Here is a 17068-nt window from a genome sequence, read left to right as displayed (position 1 = left end):
GATTAAACTTGGAAGGTTAAGATTGGCACAAGAATTAAATATTGAATAATGAGTGAAGTAACAAATTGAATAAAAGGCAATATAAAAAGAGTCTAAAAGGAGTGTTTAAAGAGGCCAATGCCAAGCCCATGATCAACCTAACCACCGACTTTGCCAAGTTGATTCAATGTTGACCAAGCAGGTTAAATGATTGTAAACTGTTGAAGCTATTTCATCTCAACAAAAGACAATCAAATTTTGCAAGAAACAGGTAAAAGTGTTCAACCTCCCACAAGGAAGATACTGCATACTCTATTAAATGCTGATACTTTTCTCCCGCCTCATCATCAGAAGCATCATTATCATACAGACTAAGAAAAAAGTGAAAATGATTAGTTCCTATAACCATTTTCCCTGTAAAAATACTCAAAAATATTAAGATGTTTATCTATAGGCAGATAAGCCTTGAGGTGAAACAGTAAATGATAATGACAATAAAGGCCAAAAATGGTGAAACAAGAGAAAGATAATTCACACTTGAACATTTTCATGGGCTTGCCCAGGTAATCCAGGTAAGTAGAAGAGCAAGAAAATGATTTACCAATAACAATCAACTATGTAATCATTATGATTACTATTGGTTTTTGGGTGAAATAAGGTTTGGCAAATAATTTACAGAAGAAGTAAATAAACAAAAAAAATCTAGATTATTTATCATCCAAGAAACTGATCAACACTCATTTGAAACATTTCAATGTTACTCTTGGAAACATGAAATTATCATTACAATTTTTGATTAACACTGGGAGTTGACAAGTTTTAATTACAATTTCAATCCTTTACATGATATCGATCATGATACTAGCCATCAAGTTCATCTTTAACATGTAAAAGTGTTCAAAGTGAATGGTAAAAATTGAATTTTCGGGTAAATAAAGTTTTCTATTAATGAAAACATTTCTCTCTCTCTTCTTGGCTCATCTTTTGCTAACTTGAATATGAATTTTTTATCTGATTAGATTTGATGATAAATATATTAATAAGATTTTTCATCATCTTATCATAAATAAAGTGTACAATTTACATGTTAAATTAATGTAAACATGTAAAAAGATTATATGTAAATGTTTTATTTTCATATTTTACTTTCAATCTTATCAAGTTTACTTTCGCTGTTGACTGTTTCCTTATAACAAAATATGAGGAAAGGTTAATGTCATTTGAACGGAGTTTTTCATTGAGATAAAATTGTTTACATTGTTAACTCGTTTAATAACAATTGCAAGTGTTAACACTCCTACAAGAATCAAGTTAATTAAATTAAATGATTCCATCAGATTAAATGTTGATATTGTGTTAACCGCAACAACAACATCGCATTTTAATTTTGCATTTTACGCTCAAATCCGTTTCAAGTTTAATAAGTATAAATGTGATAATTTTTGATGGCAAATGATGATTATCAGTATAAGATGAGATGTTGTTGTTCCCTTGTGATGAAAATTAAATTACTCAACAATTGTTGTTGTATTACATCAGTTCATTTAATTTTCAGATTTGAAAAGATTTGAAGAAGAATAAGAAGAAACAGGCAAGAAAACTGATAGTTCAATCTTCACCTGATGCCGATTCTTGTATGATTATGAGGCAGATTTTGAACTTTTGCAGTAAAATTCATGAAATTAAGTTGATGATTTTTGTTGTTGATGAAACAACAGATTGAAATAAATGAAAGAATAACGTTGATGAGAGAAAGAAAAAGATGAGAATGAAAAGGTAAACAAATTTCAATGTTTCTATTTGAGTAAATATTTTACTTTTTTCATCTTTTGTTGTTATTTTTTCCCTCACTTTTTTATGTAATAATACTAAAAATATATATAATACAACAATAGAAATGGCTTTGTTTAACAAAATATACAAGCTCGCTGTTGAGCAAAGAGATGATAATGATGATGATGATGATGGTTTAAATCAGTTTTGTGAGTCTTTCATTTCAATTGAAACTTTTCTGTGATATTTGATGTGAAGAGAAAGATTTTTAATAAAGTATGATGAAGAATGATGAAAATGATGAGAATGATGAGAATGACATTGTGATGATGAAGTAAGGTATATTTGAGCTAATCTTTGGGCTCATTTTTTCTTCTTCCCCTGAACAAGAACAGATTCATGTTTTTGTTTTCTTTAGGAAATGAGATGACAACTTTACTTCATCGTTCAATACAATATTTCAATAGAAAGAGTCTAAAAGTGTATTTCCCTCAGCCTCATCATTCTGTATCTACAATCAGAATCAGAAAAGTTTGCCATTCATGGTGAGATAACAGGGAAAAAAGCAAGTGAAAATTGAACAAGACTAAATGTAAACTCAATTGTTGACCTTTTTACTTTTCACTCTTCATCTTTCACTCTTCATCTTTCACCAAAAACCATTCAGTCAAATGTTATATCAAAAAATAATATCAAATGTTTTAATCTTGTCAAAAAGTTGCAATAAATATCTTTGCAAGTATAAATGTACAAATGGATAAGAAAAGTTAATAACAATGAAAGAGCAAAAGAGTTGAAAAAGTGGAAATTCAAAGCGAAGAGGAAAAAAAAGTTGACAAAATAAAGCTCAAAGTTGCGATTAAATGTTAATTTTGATGGCAATTTTTTCATCCTTGACATTATTTAAACCAGATAAATGATGAAATAATTTTTGATCCCATCATCATCTGAGTTGATTGGGAAGATTTTTGACAAGAAAAGGCATTTTTGTGTTCCCCTGTTTATTCAGTTTTATCTTTAAAGGTTAAGGTGTTAAAGTGTTGAACCAAAATGTTTATTGGGAGGAAAACAGGTATCATTGTTGGTATCATTTTGACTACCTTTGATACGGAGCAATGAATTTTTACGGTAGAATGCGAATGATGAGAATAATTTTTCTCCTCAATAATAATGATAAAACAAGGTGAAAAATGTTGAGGGAGGGAAGAAGGAAAGATTAGGAAGATGAGGATGATGAAGAATGGGAACCAGGTTAGTCTGTTAATTTAAGCTGACTTGGCGTGAAGATTCATTCTTTAGGATTTACAATTCCATTGAGAAGGATGAAGATGAAGATGAGCAAATGGATGAAATAAATGGAATCAACTTGATAATACCTCAAAAAAATGAGCAAAAGTGTCACCCGTTATCACTTGCAACACCAACCAAGCTAAATGTTTTGTCTTTTTCCCTATTCTGGGTATTTGCCAGTCAAAAAATGTTATCCTCTGTACATAAAATAATATTTATACACACAAATGTATATGAGTATAAATGGTTTGGTTGATATAATACAAAAAAAAGTCTCCTCAATCTTGCATTTTTATCACTATTATTGTTGCTTTTCATTTGAGTCTTTTGATTCTTTTTTTCCTTCCCTGATCAAGGATAAAATGACTTTTTTTCACTCAACAAAAATGCCTTTCATTTTGTAAATCCGATGTATTGATGATTATAATGACAATAATGATATCACACAAGGAGGATGTCAAAATGAATAGGGAAAAGTGCCCAAACTCAGATCACTTTCAAACTGATTTTTCTTATGTATTTTTTTATGCTGAATTCAATAATATAAATTATTTTTTGGTCAGAGTTACCGTTCGAAAGATGTACTCGAAAAAAACAACTGAATTTGAGGATAGAGGAACGATAAAGCTTCACGAATAAGAGTTAGAATTATGTGATCTAGATTTGTTTTTTATATAATTCAGTGTTCCTGATCATATATTTGTAATGAAAAACGAGAAAAAATGGTGCGAAATACCCAAACAGTTTGAAAGTTAGACACTTCGCATTTCGACATTTGTTTTAACCATGTTCCAGGTAGGAACGCACAACGATATTAACACAGTAGATATAAAGAACTAGCCCGATTTCATATTTAAAATAAAAAAGACAAAAAAATGGTGCAAAATAAGTCAAAGATAAGAAAATCTACTTCGAGTTTGTTCGGGTCGATTTCTGTCCATGTTCCAGGTAGGGACGCACCATGATATTCATATTATAGACATAATCAGCTATGCTGATTTCATATTTGAAATAAAAAAGGCAAAAAAGTGGTGCGAAATGAGTCAAAAAAGAGTAGAACTGTTTCGAATTTTTGTTGTGGATGTTTAACTCATTTCGCACCACTTTTTTGCCTTTTTTATTTCAAATATGAAATCAGCATAGCTGATTATGTCTATAATATGAATATCATGGTGCGTCCCTACCTGGAACATGGACAGAAATCGACCCGAACAAACTCGAAATAGTTTTTCTCACCTTTGACTTATTTTGCACCATTTTTTTGTCTTTTTTATTTTAAATATGAAATCAGCATAGCTGATTCTAACTATTACATGAATATCATGGTGCGTCCCTAACTGGAACATGGTTAAAACAAATGTTGAAATACGAATCATCTAGCTTTTAAACTGTTTGGGTATTTTGCACCATTTTTTCTAGTTTTTTATTACAAATATATGATCAAGAACACTGAATTATATAAAAAAACAAATCTAGATAACATAATTCTAACTCTTATTCATGAATCTTTTACGTTCCTCTATCCTTAAATTCCTTTGTTTTTTTCGTGAATATCTCTCGAACGGTAACTCTGACCAAAAAATAATTTATATTATTGAACTCAGCATAAAAAAATACATAAGAAAAATTAGTTTGAAAGTGTTCTGAAAATAGGCAACTTCTGACGTCCTCCTTTCAGTGTCTTATATTTGCATTTGAATCACATTTAGATTTAAACTTATTTTGACCGCAAACTTGACCGCTTTAGATTTGTTTAGTTTTTGTTTTGCCATTTCTTTTTACATTTGTAATGATATAATAATTCGTTTATGTTTTGATAAGAAATTTGTTCAAATAAAACGTTGAAATTGCGGATAATTGTGATGAAATGACATTAAAATGAAACTGTTGTAAGCTTTGAAGTATTGAGTACCGACTGATATCGAAATAATTGAAAATATCAAGCTGAACATTTCATAGTATGCTTTGTATTTTTAAGTTGAAGGTTTGAAAAGGTAAAATATTGATGTTTTATCAACTTCTTTGAAAACTGTTGAAAAAGATTCATTTTTGAACCATTTGATACTTTTCATCAAATCTTAATTTGGCAGTTTAAATTTTCAATTTTAGTCTGAAGTTTCATTGAATTCAAACGGCGTTTGAAAATCAATCATTATCTAAACAGTGAAAAGGATTGAATAGTGAACGTTTTTACTGTTTGAGAAATGTCAGTCTAAAAGTATCTTTTAAGATGAAAAATATTGAATTTCATTTGGATTTCAGAGAAATAGAAAGTTGTGTTTGGACAATTCAACTTATGATACAGATTCTGAATAATATTGAATGATGCTAAATATATCAAGGTATGAATTGTCTTTACCTGATGAATGTCTATTTACACAGAATCGTAAAAATTTTCAATTCTGATCAATTGAAATGGAGTTTACTGTTCAAAGGGCCGAATATTTATCATTATATTATTGGTTAAATCATTAATGAGATGAAGCAAGAAGCAAACAATTCAAAGTGAATAAGATTAATAAATTTTGACTCTGTTACACAAGTTGATTCACAACTACAGTTATATAACTAAATAGTAGTTACTCTCAATTCTCAGAGGTTTTACCATGTAAACTGTTAGTTGATGTTAAAATGAGATTCCAAGTGATTGTTTCTTCTTCTTCTTCTTTTTTACAATCTTTACCAAATAATATAACTTTCTCTGGAAAACAAGAAAAGAAGAAAGAAGATGATGACGATAAAGAAGAGAGAGAGAGAGAAAGAGTTGAAGGAAGATATAAAGAAAGTTAACTCAACAATTCCCTTGACGATTTTACCCGTTCTCTTTCTGTGCATCTTTTTTTCATTCAAGAGGATGAACAAGTTGAATATGGTACAGTTAATCTTATTGGATTTTTATAAGAAACAAAAAAAAAGGAGAGAAAAGATGAAAAGATTCAACTCTATACTAGGAAGGAGAGAAAAGGTGAGGAAGAAAAGCTCATGAAAGTTGATGATCTTTCATGTTGATGATGTTGATGATGATGATGTTTGGTTAGGTGTTATCATACAGATTTGTGTTGTTTATCATCATCAATAGTAAACAATAGTAAACAAGTGAACCTTACAAATGGATTATACTTTGGAGAGGGAAAAGGGCACAAAATAGCATCATTTTTACCTTACACATACTTATCGTAAGATTATCTTGGAGTAAACATTCGACTATTCATGATCATCATCATTATCATCATCATAATTTTGCATCTTTATAGTTTCACAGCGATAATATCTTAGAAAAGGGATTTTGCTGTTAACACAAAATACAGTTGGCTATTCTGGATATGAATAACTCCCAAGATAATGTTAAAATAATTGGTCCAAAAAGATGAATTTCAACATTCTTCTGACCCAAACCTGAATTCCCAGAACGACATTTCATCTTTCAACAGAGATACACTTTTCATCACTATTTATCATCATTACCATCAACCTTTCATAATAACTCAAAACAAGACTCGAATGTTGACTTGACTAGAAATGGCAAAAAATCACCTTTTCTTTCAACTTGCAGCAACCTTGCGGGTAAATAATATCTTTCAATCAGCATCTTTAATCTTCATCATTCATTCAATGCACATTTACAATCTTAAATCGATGATGGGGGAGAGAAGAAAAAAAGTTGAACCTTTAATATGATTACTTTGTAATCACAATTGTTATTATCAGGGTAACATTGACTCATCTTGGAATCAGTGAGAATCCCAAATTGAATCAGAAAGGATTGAAACAAGATTCAGAGTAGAAAGGAAAAGTTGAATAAATGTTTACATTGGAAAAGGTTGAATCAAAAGTGATTTTTGTGTTAGATATTTACAGGGATGGATACATCCAAGCATGTTGGTTGAAGCTGAATAAAAATGATAACATTTACCTTGCAGGCAAATACAAGTTTGTGTAAAAAAAGGTAATCATATTATAATCTATTGAATGAGTAAAACTGGGAAAATTCATCTTTCTTTCTGTTCAGCTCGAGACTTTAAGGTTGATAAAACAAGAAGAGTAGGAAGAAGAGTGTCAAAGAGGATAATTTTTTTGACTCATTTTTGAAAATATTTCACTCCATTTTCACTTCTTTTTGCTTATTCCTTTGGTTAATTTGAAACCATGATTTTGATTGAATCAAATATTAACTGAAATCGGTTAACAAGTTTTAACCTCAATCCTGTTATTTCAATGAAAGAAGAAGAAGAAGAAAAAAGTGAAGAATGATAATGAAAAAGAAAGAATGGAAAGGAAGAAAAAAAATATTAATAATAATGATAATTTCCAATGTCCTTTCCTTTAGGCTATCAATTGAAATAACAAAAGAATAAGAATCAACTCCCAGAGATAATAATAATAATGATAAAACACTATAACATTGGTTCTAGAATCGATTAAGGTGTAATTTAAATTGTCATCTATCAAGTGTTTGTAATTGGTTATTCAAGAAGGAGAATCAAGATGATGATGATGATGGTGATGTGAATGCAAAGGATGTTGTCATTTTTTCTGCTTCCATTCCTTGGGCGACAAAGAGGAAGACAAAAAAAGGCTGACATTGAATATCTTTGTGAGACGTTTTTGTTGTACTCTTGGGATTGAGGTGAATAAAGAGTGAAATGGTTAAAATTGGACTCATTTAACATTGAAGTCAATTATATTCAACTTTTTAAATTAAACGGTAATTGCAATTTACATGTTCTATTAGTATTTTGATTGTGCCAATTTTACTTGAAAGAGTTTCTCATTTACCATGTATTCTTGTCTAGTTCAACTGTAAAGGTTAACACAAGTGAAATACTGAGAATGGTGAAAAAAAGGAGAGAAACAATGCTCTACAAGTGACCTGATGATAATGATGATCATTTGCATTTGTAAAGCTCTTTATTGTTCTCTGTGTTCATTTAATGCTCATTTTACCGATCAACATTTTACACTTATTCTGGCTCATATCTACAACAATCAAACTGTTAATCATTGAGTTTTTGCTAAATTGAAAATTTTGATTCATTTTTTTCTGTTCAATGATTTTTTAAAACTTTGTGGGTTAAGTTGACTTGAAAAATGGAAAGATTTTTTTACAATTTTCTTTGCTTCCGATCAAATGATTCAGTTTGATAATTTGAAATGTTTTGACTTTTTTTGTCCTTCTGTTAATGTTGAGATTGGAAACGGAATAGGAAATGAGGAAAAAGAGTTCGTTGAGTGAATGGCAAAGATGAAGAGAAAAAATATCAACAAATGATGATAAAATGTAGAAAAGGTGAAAGAGTGTTTATTGGTAAATTTAATTTACCCATGAAAGGATGAAATTAACAGATTAGAGTAAAAGTAGTAATGAAATGATCAATGAAAACTAAGTTGAAGATGATGAATGACATAAAGGAAAGGTTGATCAAAGTGAGGAAGATTGAAGAGGAAGAAAAATAATGAAATAATAAAGCAAGGAAAGTGTGAAAATGGGCAAATTTGGATGGGTAAAACGGGGCAAAGCTCGAGTCAAATTATTAGATTTGAAAATATTAATTCAATAATGGAAATGTTCAATTGAAATGTTTTCATCATTCAAAATGAAATCATTTTTCTTTGTCAATAGCATAATTTGTTTACCAAACAAAAGTCTTTTTTTGTCTTCCAATGTCAATGTGGTCATATTAGAGGTAAAAATGGTCACAAAAACTATCATTTTTATGACAAGACAAGGAAGAAAAAAAAGAGAGAAAGAAAAAGATGAAAAAAAGAAAACAATTTCAAATTATTTTACCATCCAAATGGGTTCATCATTAACCCTCATCTTCATCCTTATCCTGATCGCCATCATTATCATTTTCAACATCAACTTGATCGTACAATTTCATGTGTTCATGTGTTCTTGCAGCATTTTTGTCTGTTAATGTCAGTAGATGTCCAAGCAGAAGCTATTTAAGCCTTGAACCTTCAATATATTCAGAGAAGAGGCAAACTTCTGAATCCTTATGGACAATACACATAAATATACACAGAGAAGAGTCTCTTCACTATCATCATCATTTCACATCCTTCTTCCTTCTCATTTTATATCCTCTTTCACTTTCTCTCTGTCTGTCTGTTTGTGTGTACAAAGAGACCTAATCGCTTGGAACCGACCCTCAACTTCACTCTGATTTTGTTAGATTTAAAAGGCTAGAGAAATGATAGAGAAAGTGAAAAGGGATGAAAATGAAAAAGATGGAGAGAAACGTTATTTCGGTTTGTAGGTTAAAAAAGAGCAAACTAAAGTAGAAAAGCTTCATATATAATAGTAATGATAATAACAATAATAATAATGTATAATACTGTGTTGGGTTTACAGTCTGTAGACAAATCTTCAGTCAACCGGAATGTACCTTTATCCACATCAACAGCAACAGCAAAGGCAGACGATGAGGCAAGGCAAACACAGAAAAAAGGATCATCATGTTGATGTTGATGATGGTGAATCTAAGGTATGTAGCCAAGTGAATCTCAATGTTTAAATTACTTATCATCAAGTTTACTATTTCAAGTTGTTGATTCTTCTTGCTTACATGTTTCTGTAAACATCATTTTTGTAAACTGAAAACGGTTGCTCAGTAAAAGTTTTGCAAACAAAAATCTCAACTTTGTAAGCTGCAAATTCAAATCAGCAATTTATTAATTGTTAGCAAATGCTCAGGATCAGTCTTTTCAATCATTACATCACCATCAAGTTTCTCATGAAATATTGAGTTCACTGGAAATGAATGCTGATTTGCAACTTGAACCATTCAAATAATGCTTCTACTTTGATCTAAAACTGTTGAAGCAAATTTTCAAATTTTCAGACTAAAATAACAATCGAATTTTTTGCTTTCAAATTTGGCGATTATAACACAGTCTTGCATAAATGAAATGGCATTCATCATCATTATCATCCGTCTTTACTAATCACCATGTTGGCTTGAAATAAAAATGAAAAATATTCGCTAAACAACAACAACAATACGCAAACCAATAATCAGGTAAAATTGTTGTTCCACCTTCAATAATTGATGGATAAGGTTGAAATAACGTTTTTATATTTAATTTATTTTATTCATTGTAGATCAAGCAAAAGTGAGTGAAAGATATAAATAAACATCATCATCATCATCATCATCAACTTCATTGTTATTGGAAGTAAAATGATGAGAAATACCTTATAAATCATTTGAAAAGTAAAACAGAAGCAAAGAGAGTGAAGAAGACGAAAAGATGGCAAAAGAAATAAAATCAAGGTTTGCGTGTTTCTTCAATTTCATCTTCACCTTCATCTTTTCTCTTCCCTCTGATAAGATGATATCAAACATTATTTACGAACCAATTGAGAGTAACTTATTTCCTCATTTAATATATTTCCGTTTACTTCATTCATCTTCATCTTTTAAATCATCTCCACCTCCTACTTTATCATCATCTATATCATTCAACATCTTAAAATTGTAATATAATAACAAGGTAAAGATGAACATAAAAAACAAACGATTCTTGCCTTTTTGATTCCTTTACCTTTAAACAGAGCAATACATGAAATAATAACCTTCTTGCCCTCTCATCTTCAACTCTTCTGGTTTCATGCGAAAACGCATTTCAATACAAATATTGAACAGTTTTTATTCAGTGAAACTCAAGTTTATGTGGCGATTGACGTTATTGACTGTTAAGGCTGATATAAATCTGAGAATGATGAGAATGAGAATGAAACTTGAAGATTGCGTGTGGATGAATCTTGAAAGAGATGTAACTTGGAGTTTTCATGGGAAATCCAGTTTAGAGAGAAGCGCAAAAAATGGTCACGCAATCAAATGGGACAATCAGTTTTTTTGAAAAAAAAATCATCAATAGTATCATCTTCATTCTTTGTGAATATGGATGATGATGAAGATCTCATCTTTCATTGGATTCATCATATTCCCACGCGTACATCAAGTAGCAACAAATAGAAACAGAGCAACAACTTAAGGCAAGAAAAAAAGCCACAAAAGAAGAGATTATTCAAGTGAAAAATGGTGGCAAAAAGCAATTGCAACAAAAATTATCCTCCAATTTGATTGTAAAATCGAAGTTGATGCTTTTCAAGCGTTTTGTTTTTATTTTTCCATCGACAAACCACCAATCAAGCTAACAGTGTTTACAGTCTTTGATAAAATGCGCATTTATTATTGATAACGTAATATGTATATGTCCTGTAACCATCAATAAAAGTGTACAAAAGCAAAAGTGACAAGCTAAAAACTAACAACATAAGGTTAACATCAACACAAACTTTCTGTGTTTTGCACTAATGTTGCTATCTGTTATTCAACAATTCAATGTATACATTACTTGGATTGACCTTTACTTGTCAATGTAACCATACATCAATCAAAATTACATTTTTTGTTGCACTTTTTTTTCTTCTCATTTCTGGTCAACACATTTTTTTGAGTTTCATATTGTTGTTGATGTTTTTGCTGTTTGCAATTCTAACTGCGGCATTGAACAATCAAAATGAAAAGGAAAGGCTAAGAATGAAAAGTTGAATGAAAAAATTTATGAAATTGGGTTAACTTCAAGATTAATAATTTGTTTTGCCAGTCAAATGTTTTTCAATGAACAGAAACTTTTGTTTTGCTTTCAATGAAGATCTTGATTGAAGTGAAAAATATTTCACTTTACAAACTTAGATGTCCAAATGGTCTCTCACCTGAATAATAACTAAAACGTTGAGGTATATCAGCCGAATCATCGATACTATCAAAAGGCTGGCCTGGTCCTAATGAACGCATTGGACCTCTGCCTCTAGGATTCCTCATGAAACCGCGCCGATGAGAGTGAATACCTGCAGACTTCATTCGACGCTCCTTGGAACGGCGATTTTGAAACCAAACCTGTGAAACACAAAACATAAATTTAGTAATGAAACAATTCGTATTGAAACAACATCGGTTGAAACAATTTGATTTTCACCAAAATTACATTCATTAATCGTATTAACCGATTAACATTTGCAAAATGAACTTTACTCTTAATTGACTTTTATCCACTTTTGCTGCAATTGTCAACATTTGATCTAACAAGTTACACTGTTAGTTGATATTTCAAGTTACCAATTTTTATCAATTAATTTGCATAATTGAAGGTGAGTGAAGAGGACATGAAAGATGAAGGATGATGAAAAACAAAAGAGGTGAATAGCTGATGAGGTTAAAGTGGAAGAGACAATATGACAATGAGAGTCAAAAATGAGACTTGAATGGAAAGAGTATCATGATTAATATTATTAATAAAGTCAAGAAGATTAATTTTTGTTCATTGTAATTAGTAAACTTATACAATCAAGACACTCGACTTACATGATAACAAGCGAACAATTAATCAAAACTTTTGAAAACATTTGCAATTGTCAAAGAAACTGAGCATTTTGAAAAGACTAATTGTTCACAAAAGTTGACTTTTTAAAAATTAATCAAATGGCAAAAGAGCTTGCCGTTTAAATGAGTCCATTTCAAATCAAATATTGACCCATTGGTTGATTACAAAATTAATGACTATTATTGACCAACAAGTGTACAACAAATTTTGTTGACTCAATTGGTGTTGAACAAGAGACGATAAAAGGGTGAATTGTGTGTTGATTAAGTTTTTGTTTCATTGTTGATTAATAATTAATTATATTGTTGACTAACAAAAGTGTGTTACAATATTAATCAAGTTTACGGGTTTGCACCTTTATCATTAAAAGCTTGTACTGATTATAATGTGAATGTCAGTCAATGTGAATATTTCATGGCAATTAAGAGTAACTTTACTGTTAAGGAAGGGATGAACAATGAAACGGATGAAATTGCTTCAAGATGGTCAACATGTCTAATCAATGATTAATAGTAATGGCTGGTTTAATCTTTACCTGGATAACTCTCATTGCTAGGCCAGTTTGATTAGCAAGTTGTTCACGAATGTGTCTTGTGGGTTTTGGTGTATCGGCAAATGCCTGTTTAAGTGTTTCCAATTGTTTGGCTTTAATTGTTGTTCTCGGCCCTCTTCTTTTTGTTCCCGGTGTATTTTCATCACTATTATTGGCATTATTACAACTATTATTTGATGAATTGCTATCTCTATTACTATTATTACTATTAGAAATATTATCTCTGTTACTAGAATTATTATTAATATTACTATTACTACAACTACTATTACTATTATTTGAATTATTATTGTTATTTGTGGAACTACCAGTTAACGCAACTCCCGATGTAATTGAGGTTATACCAAGGATTGAGGGTGGACCACCGCCACCACCTCCCGATCCGTTACAGTTTAAAGGAGATGAAACGGTTAAGGTGTCACTTAAAGGTCCGGTAAGACCTGATTCAGAGACTGAACTGGATGATGCAGACATGGGTGAACTTTTACATGAAAGGCCTAAAGGTGGACCTGATCCATTGCCGGATGAGGGTGGTCGAGTGGAGGATGAAGATGAGTAATGAGTTAATCCGGTTAAAGAGGATAAACCAGGGATGGAAGTGCTTCCAAGCAGTTTATCTTCACAGTCAGAGTCACCAAGTAAATGCTCAGATTCAGAGGGTGAAATCATTGACTCCTCTAGATCAGCTTCTGATGGTGATTCTAATTTAATACCTGTAAAAATAGAGAAACAGAAAAGTTGGTTAAAATAATGTTATCATTAAACAATGAATCAAGCATGATATGCAGGTTAAACTATCATTTGGACTTAAGTTGTTGTTCAAACATTTACTGAGTATCATGGTATCATCAACTTGTGATTGCTCTTCAAGACTCTATCAAATACCTGGAGTCGAGTGAAAGACAATTTCAAGTTCAAAGCTGATTACAAAAAACTAGCTCAAACAATGGACATTAATGCATGTTAATTGAAATTGCATGGTAAAGCCTATTAATTATTGCATGAGGCAAAGTGAAAAGGCGGCAATTATTTCATTTCTGTTATCGTTTGCACGATTTGAATCTTTGAATGCTGTTACAATTGCACGGAATTTAAGCAGATAATAATAATAAACAACAACAACAGCACCAGGGAATTAGAAGATTGCAATAAAAAGTTTGAAAGGTTTCAATCAACAATTGAGTTATTACAATAGTGATGAGGAAAGGTAAAAAGGTAAATATATATTTTTGTGAAAAAAATTTAATACCCAATCAAGAGATGATAACAAGATGGTGAAATAACATCTCCATCAATTGATTTAATATATACTTTATTTGATGAAATAAATTATGATAACAATTTTTGTATTATCATTATTGATTGGCAATAATTTTGATAATGATAATAAGAGTAATAATGATAATCAATGAAAGGAAATAAAAAATGAAAATTATTAAAGATCAACAAACGGATGTTGGTTATGGATGAATGGACTAGTTTTGCCATTGCAAGAATGAGAAATCAAATGATGATTAGGAACAGTGAAGATGATGAGATTGTTAACAAAAGAGAAGTAAAATTGATAGGAAATATTGGTTAAAATCATATTTCAAGTAACTGGTACAGATGATCTTGACACTGAACATCTTGCGGCAAAATCTTGTTCCATGTAACAAATGATGTTGAGCATGAAGATGATGAAGATAAGTGAGAGAAGAAAAATCGAAAGTTTCCATGAAAGATGAAAGAATCAAGAAAGTTGCACTTTTTTCGCGTCTTTCACTTTACAATTGTACAAGTCAAATAATGAGATATCAAATGTTTACCAATAAACTGCCCACTCTTGTCCACCCACACTAATCGCTATCATCATCACCATTATCATCATTTGACTACTTTTTGAGACATTTTTTGTTTCCAATTTTTATCCATTCATCTTTCACTGTTTCACCCATCAATTTAACCTTCTTCATCTCTTTTTACCTTTACTCTCATCATACAACCTTCAATCATCAGCTCAACGTGTGTTTTCCTTGTCAGTAACATTTCATCTCATCAACATCAACATCATCATCAATTCATGAAGAGAGCCTATTTTGAACCCACTGAGAGAGAATGAAATTTTAGATGTTTTCTCCTCTCTCTCTCTTCTCTCTCTTTCAAACTCACTTTATGCAAAATTAAATTTTAAATATAACTTGAGTCCCAGGGATTCTTCATTATCATTATTTAAAATGATTGTGATGATGATATTGAAGGAAAGAGAAAATTGCAAAACTGAAAAGTTCGACATCGAGTTTCATGTACTTTTTATACATTGATTGAATTGTCTGAATAAGATTCAGGATAAATCTGAAGACAAGGTTGAAAAATGTGTTAGACATTAAGAATGAAAAAAGTCAACTTGCAAAAGGCAATCAATGTATATGAGCTATAAATGATGCTCTTCATGAAGGCTGGAATATTAAGACGCAAAAGACAGAAGATGAATAAGTTCAGTAGTCAAAATAATCTGAAAAGCCCATCAAAACTGTTTTTTTTATTTTGCAAAAATTTACTTCTTTTCTGTACTTGGTTTAGGTTAAAATAAGAAAAGTTAATTGACAAATTTTTCTGCCCGTTTTAGTTCTTTTTTGCAATCCGTGCTAAGTCCAGATATCCCGCCAAGATGAAGATGAAGGTGAGGATGATGAAGATGATGAAGAAAAGGGTACATAATGAATACGTTTTTTTTCTCTCTCATCTTTCGTTCTTTAACTGTATTAACAAACTCAGTGAGACTCTGTGGTTATGTTTCTGGTCATGTTGTTTTTGATGTTTTAAGATGAGATGATCACGCACTGCAGGAGTTTATACTGGTGTGTGTGAGAGAGAGAGAGTTTCATCTTTAAACATCATCTTCAACATGATCATCAGCATCATCTTCTTCCTCTTAAATGTTCACAACATGAATTTCCGTTCTGATTTCAGATTCAATAGGGAACATAATGAAACAAGAACCATTTAAGGTGGAGGATATAAAAAGCTGAAGGAATGTACAAACTTTCATTTTTTCATCTTCATCTTCATTATCATCATTATCTTTCCGTTAACATTTCCAATAACCGTCATCATTTGCTTCAAATTACACCAACAATTTGTTGCAAATCCAAAGGTGAACAAACACAAATCTAGAATCAAGTGAATTTGCTGTAAACGATAAACCATTGAAAGACCATTGAAAAAGGCCGATCTTTTCAAGTAACACAAAGTTGAAAATAACACTTCCACCAGTAATTCAGTTAAATTGCAAGAAAATTGTAAATTGCAAACTTTTGGAAAGGTAAACGACAAATGTTGGTGCAAAGAAACGGTAATGATGAAAAGTGTAAAAAAGCATCTCATTTGCATTGACTAATTGCAGTTTTGTGAAAACATTTTTTTACCTCATTTTTTTGAGGGAAAAACATTTTTACCTCGATTTGCACGTTCACAAGTAACCAAGAGAGGAGCTTCTTATGGATCAATGGACAAATTTGCAGTTGTTGAGTAGGAAGCAAAAAGCGATCCAAAGAATGCACATTTTTAGGAATTTAACTTGAAAAAATTCATCATCACCAATGGACTTTTCCTTCTTCCTCATCACATTTCAAGTAACCATTTGGCTTTATCGCTCAATTACACCACAGGAATTTCAAATTTACACTTTCTCTTTCCTCTCTTTCTTCCTCTTTTCATTCTCTCTTTCTTTGTCATCAACACTTATCATTTTCATGGCAGCAAATCTCAACTCCATATTGCTTAACAAGTTTAAATTTACTAACATTCACAATTGTTTATGTTTATTTTACTCTCATCTTTTCTCATCATCATCATCATCTCAATCATTATCTCTCTTATGAACCAGAAACAAGTTGAAAATGTTGTGCTTTGAAAGCAAAAAATGTACGCGTGCAAAATGTTACGCAAATTTACATTGCAATTGGAAAGATTTTTGAAGAGCAACAAAAAAAAGGTTCAACAAATATTTGTAAACATGAGATGATGAAGAGGAAGAAGACATTTTTCACATTTGATATGGATATTTGAGAATAGACAAAAGTGTGTGCAAAAGATGAG

General features: G+C 30.8%; 2 protein-coding genes across 21 annotated transcripts in view; one reads left to right on the top strand and one right to left on the bottom strand.

Moving 5' to 3' along the window:
* The window catches only part of LOC107371855 (uncharacterized), a 135597-nt gene that overhangs the window by 12145 nt on the left and 106384 nt on the right, over window positions 1-17068 (top strand). The window lies entirely within an intron of this gene.
* Window positions 1-17068, bottom strand: part of Lim1 (LIM homeobox 1) — a 52774-nt gene that overhangs the window by 2838 nt on the left and 32868 nt on the right. For 19 of the 20 annotated variants that reach the window (XM_089266917.1, XM_025162798.2, XM_089266918.1 and 16 more), the window contains 2 exons: window positions 12971-13701; window positions 11768-11951 (listed from right to left, as the gene is read on the bottom strand). In XM_089266917.1, the coding sequence (XP_089123043.1) occupies window positions 11768-11951; window positions 12971-13701 (915 nt within the window). Of the gene's footprint in view, window positions 1-11411; window positions 11586-11767; window positions 11952-12970; window positions 13702-17068 lie in introns of those variants that run through there. The other variant, XM_089266932.1, reaches the window with a different exon arrangement.

The sequence above is a fragment of the Tetranychus urticae genome, chromosome 2 (assembly GCF_039701765.1).
Source record: "Tetranychus urticae isolate SD_2017Ah chromosome 2, NJAU_TeUrti_SD_1.0, whole genome shotgun sequence".
NCBI classification, from domain to species: Eukaryota; Metazoa; Arthropoda; class Arachnida; order Trombidiformes; family Tetranychidae; genus Tetranychus; species Tetranychus urticae.
Note: the sequence above shows the minus strand (reverse complement) of the source record. Positions and strands in the feature narration are given on the sequence as shown.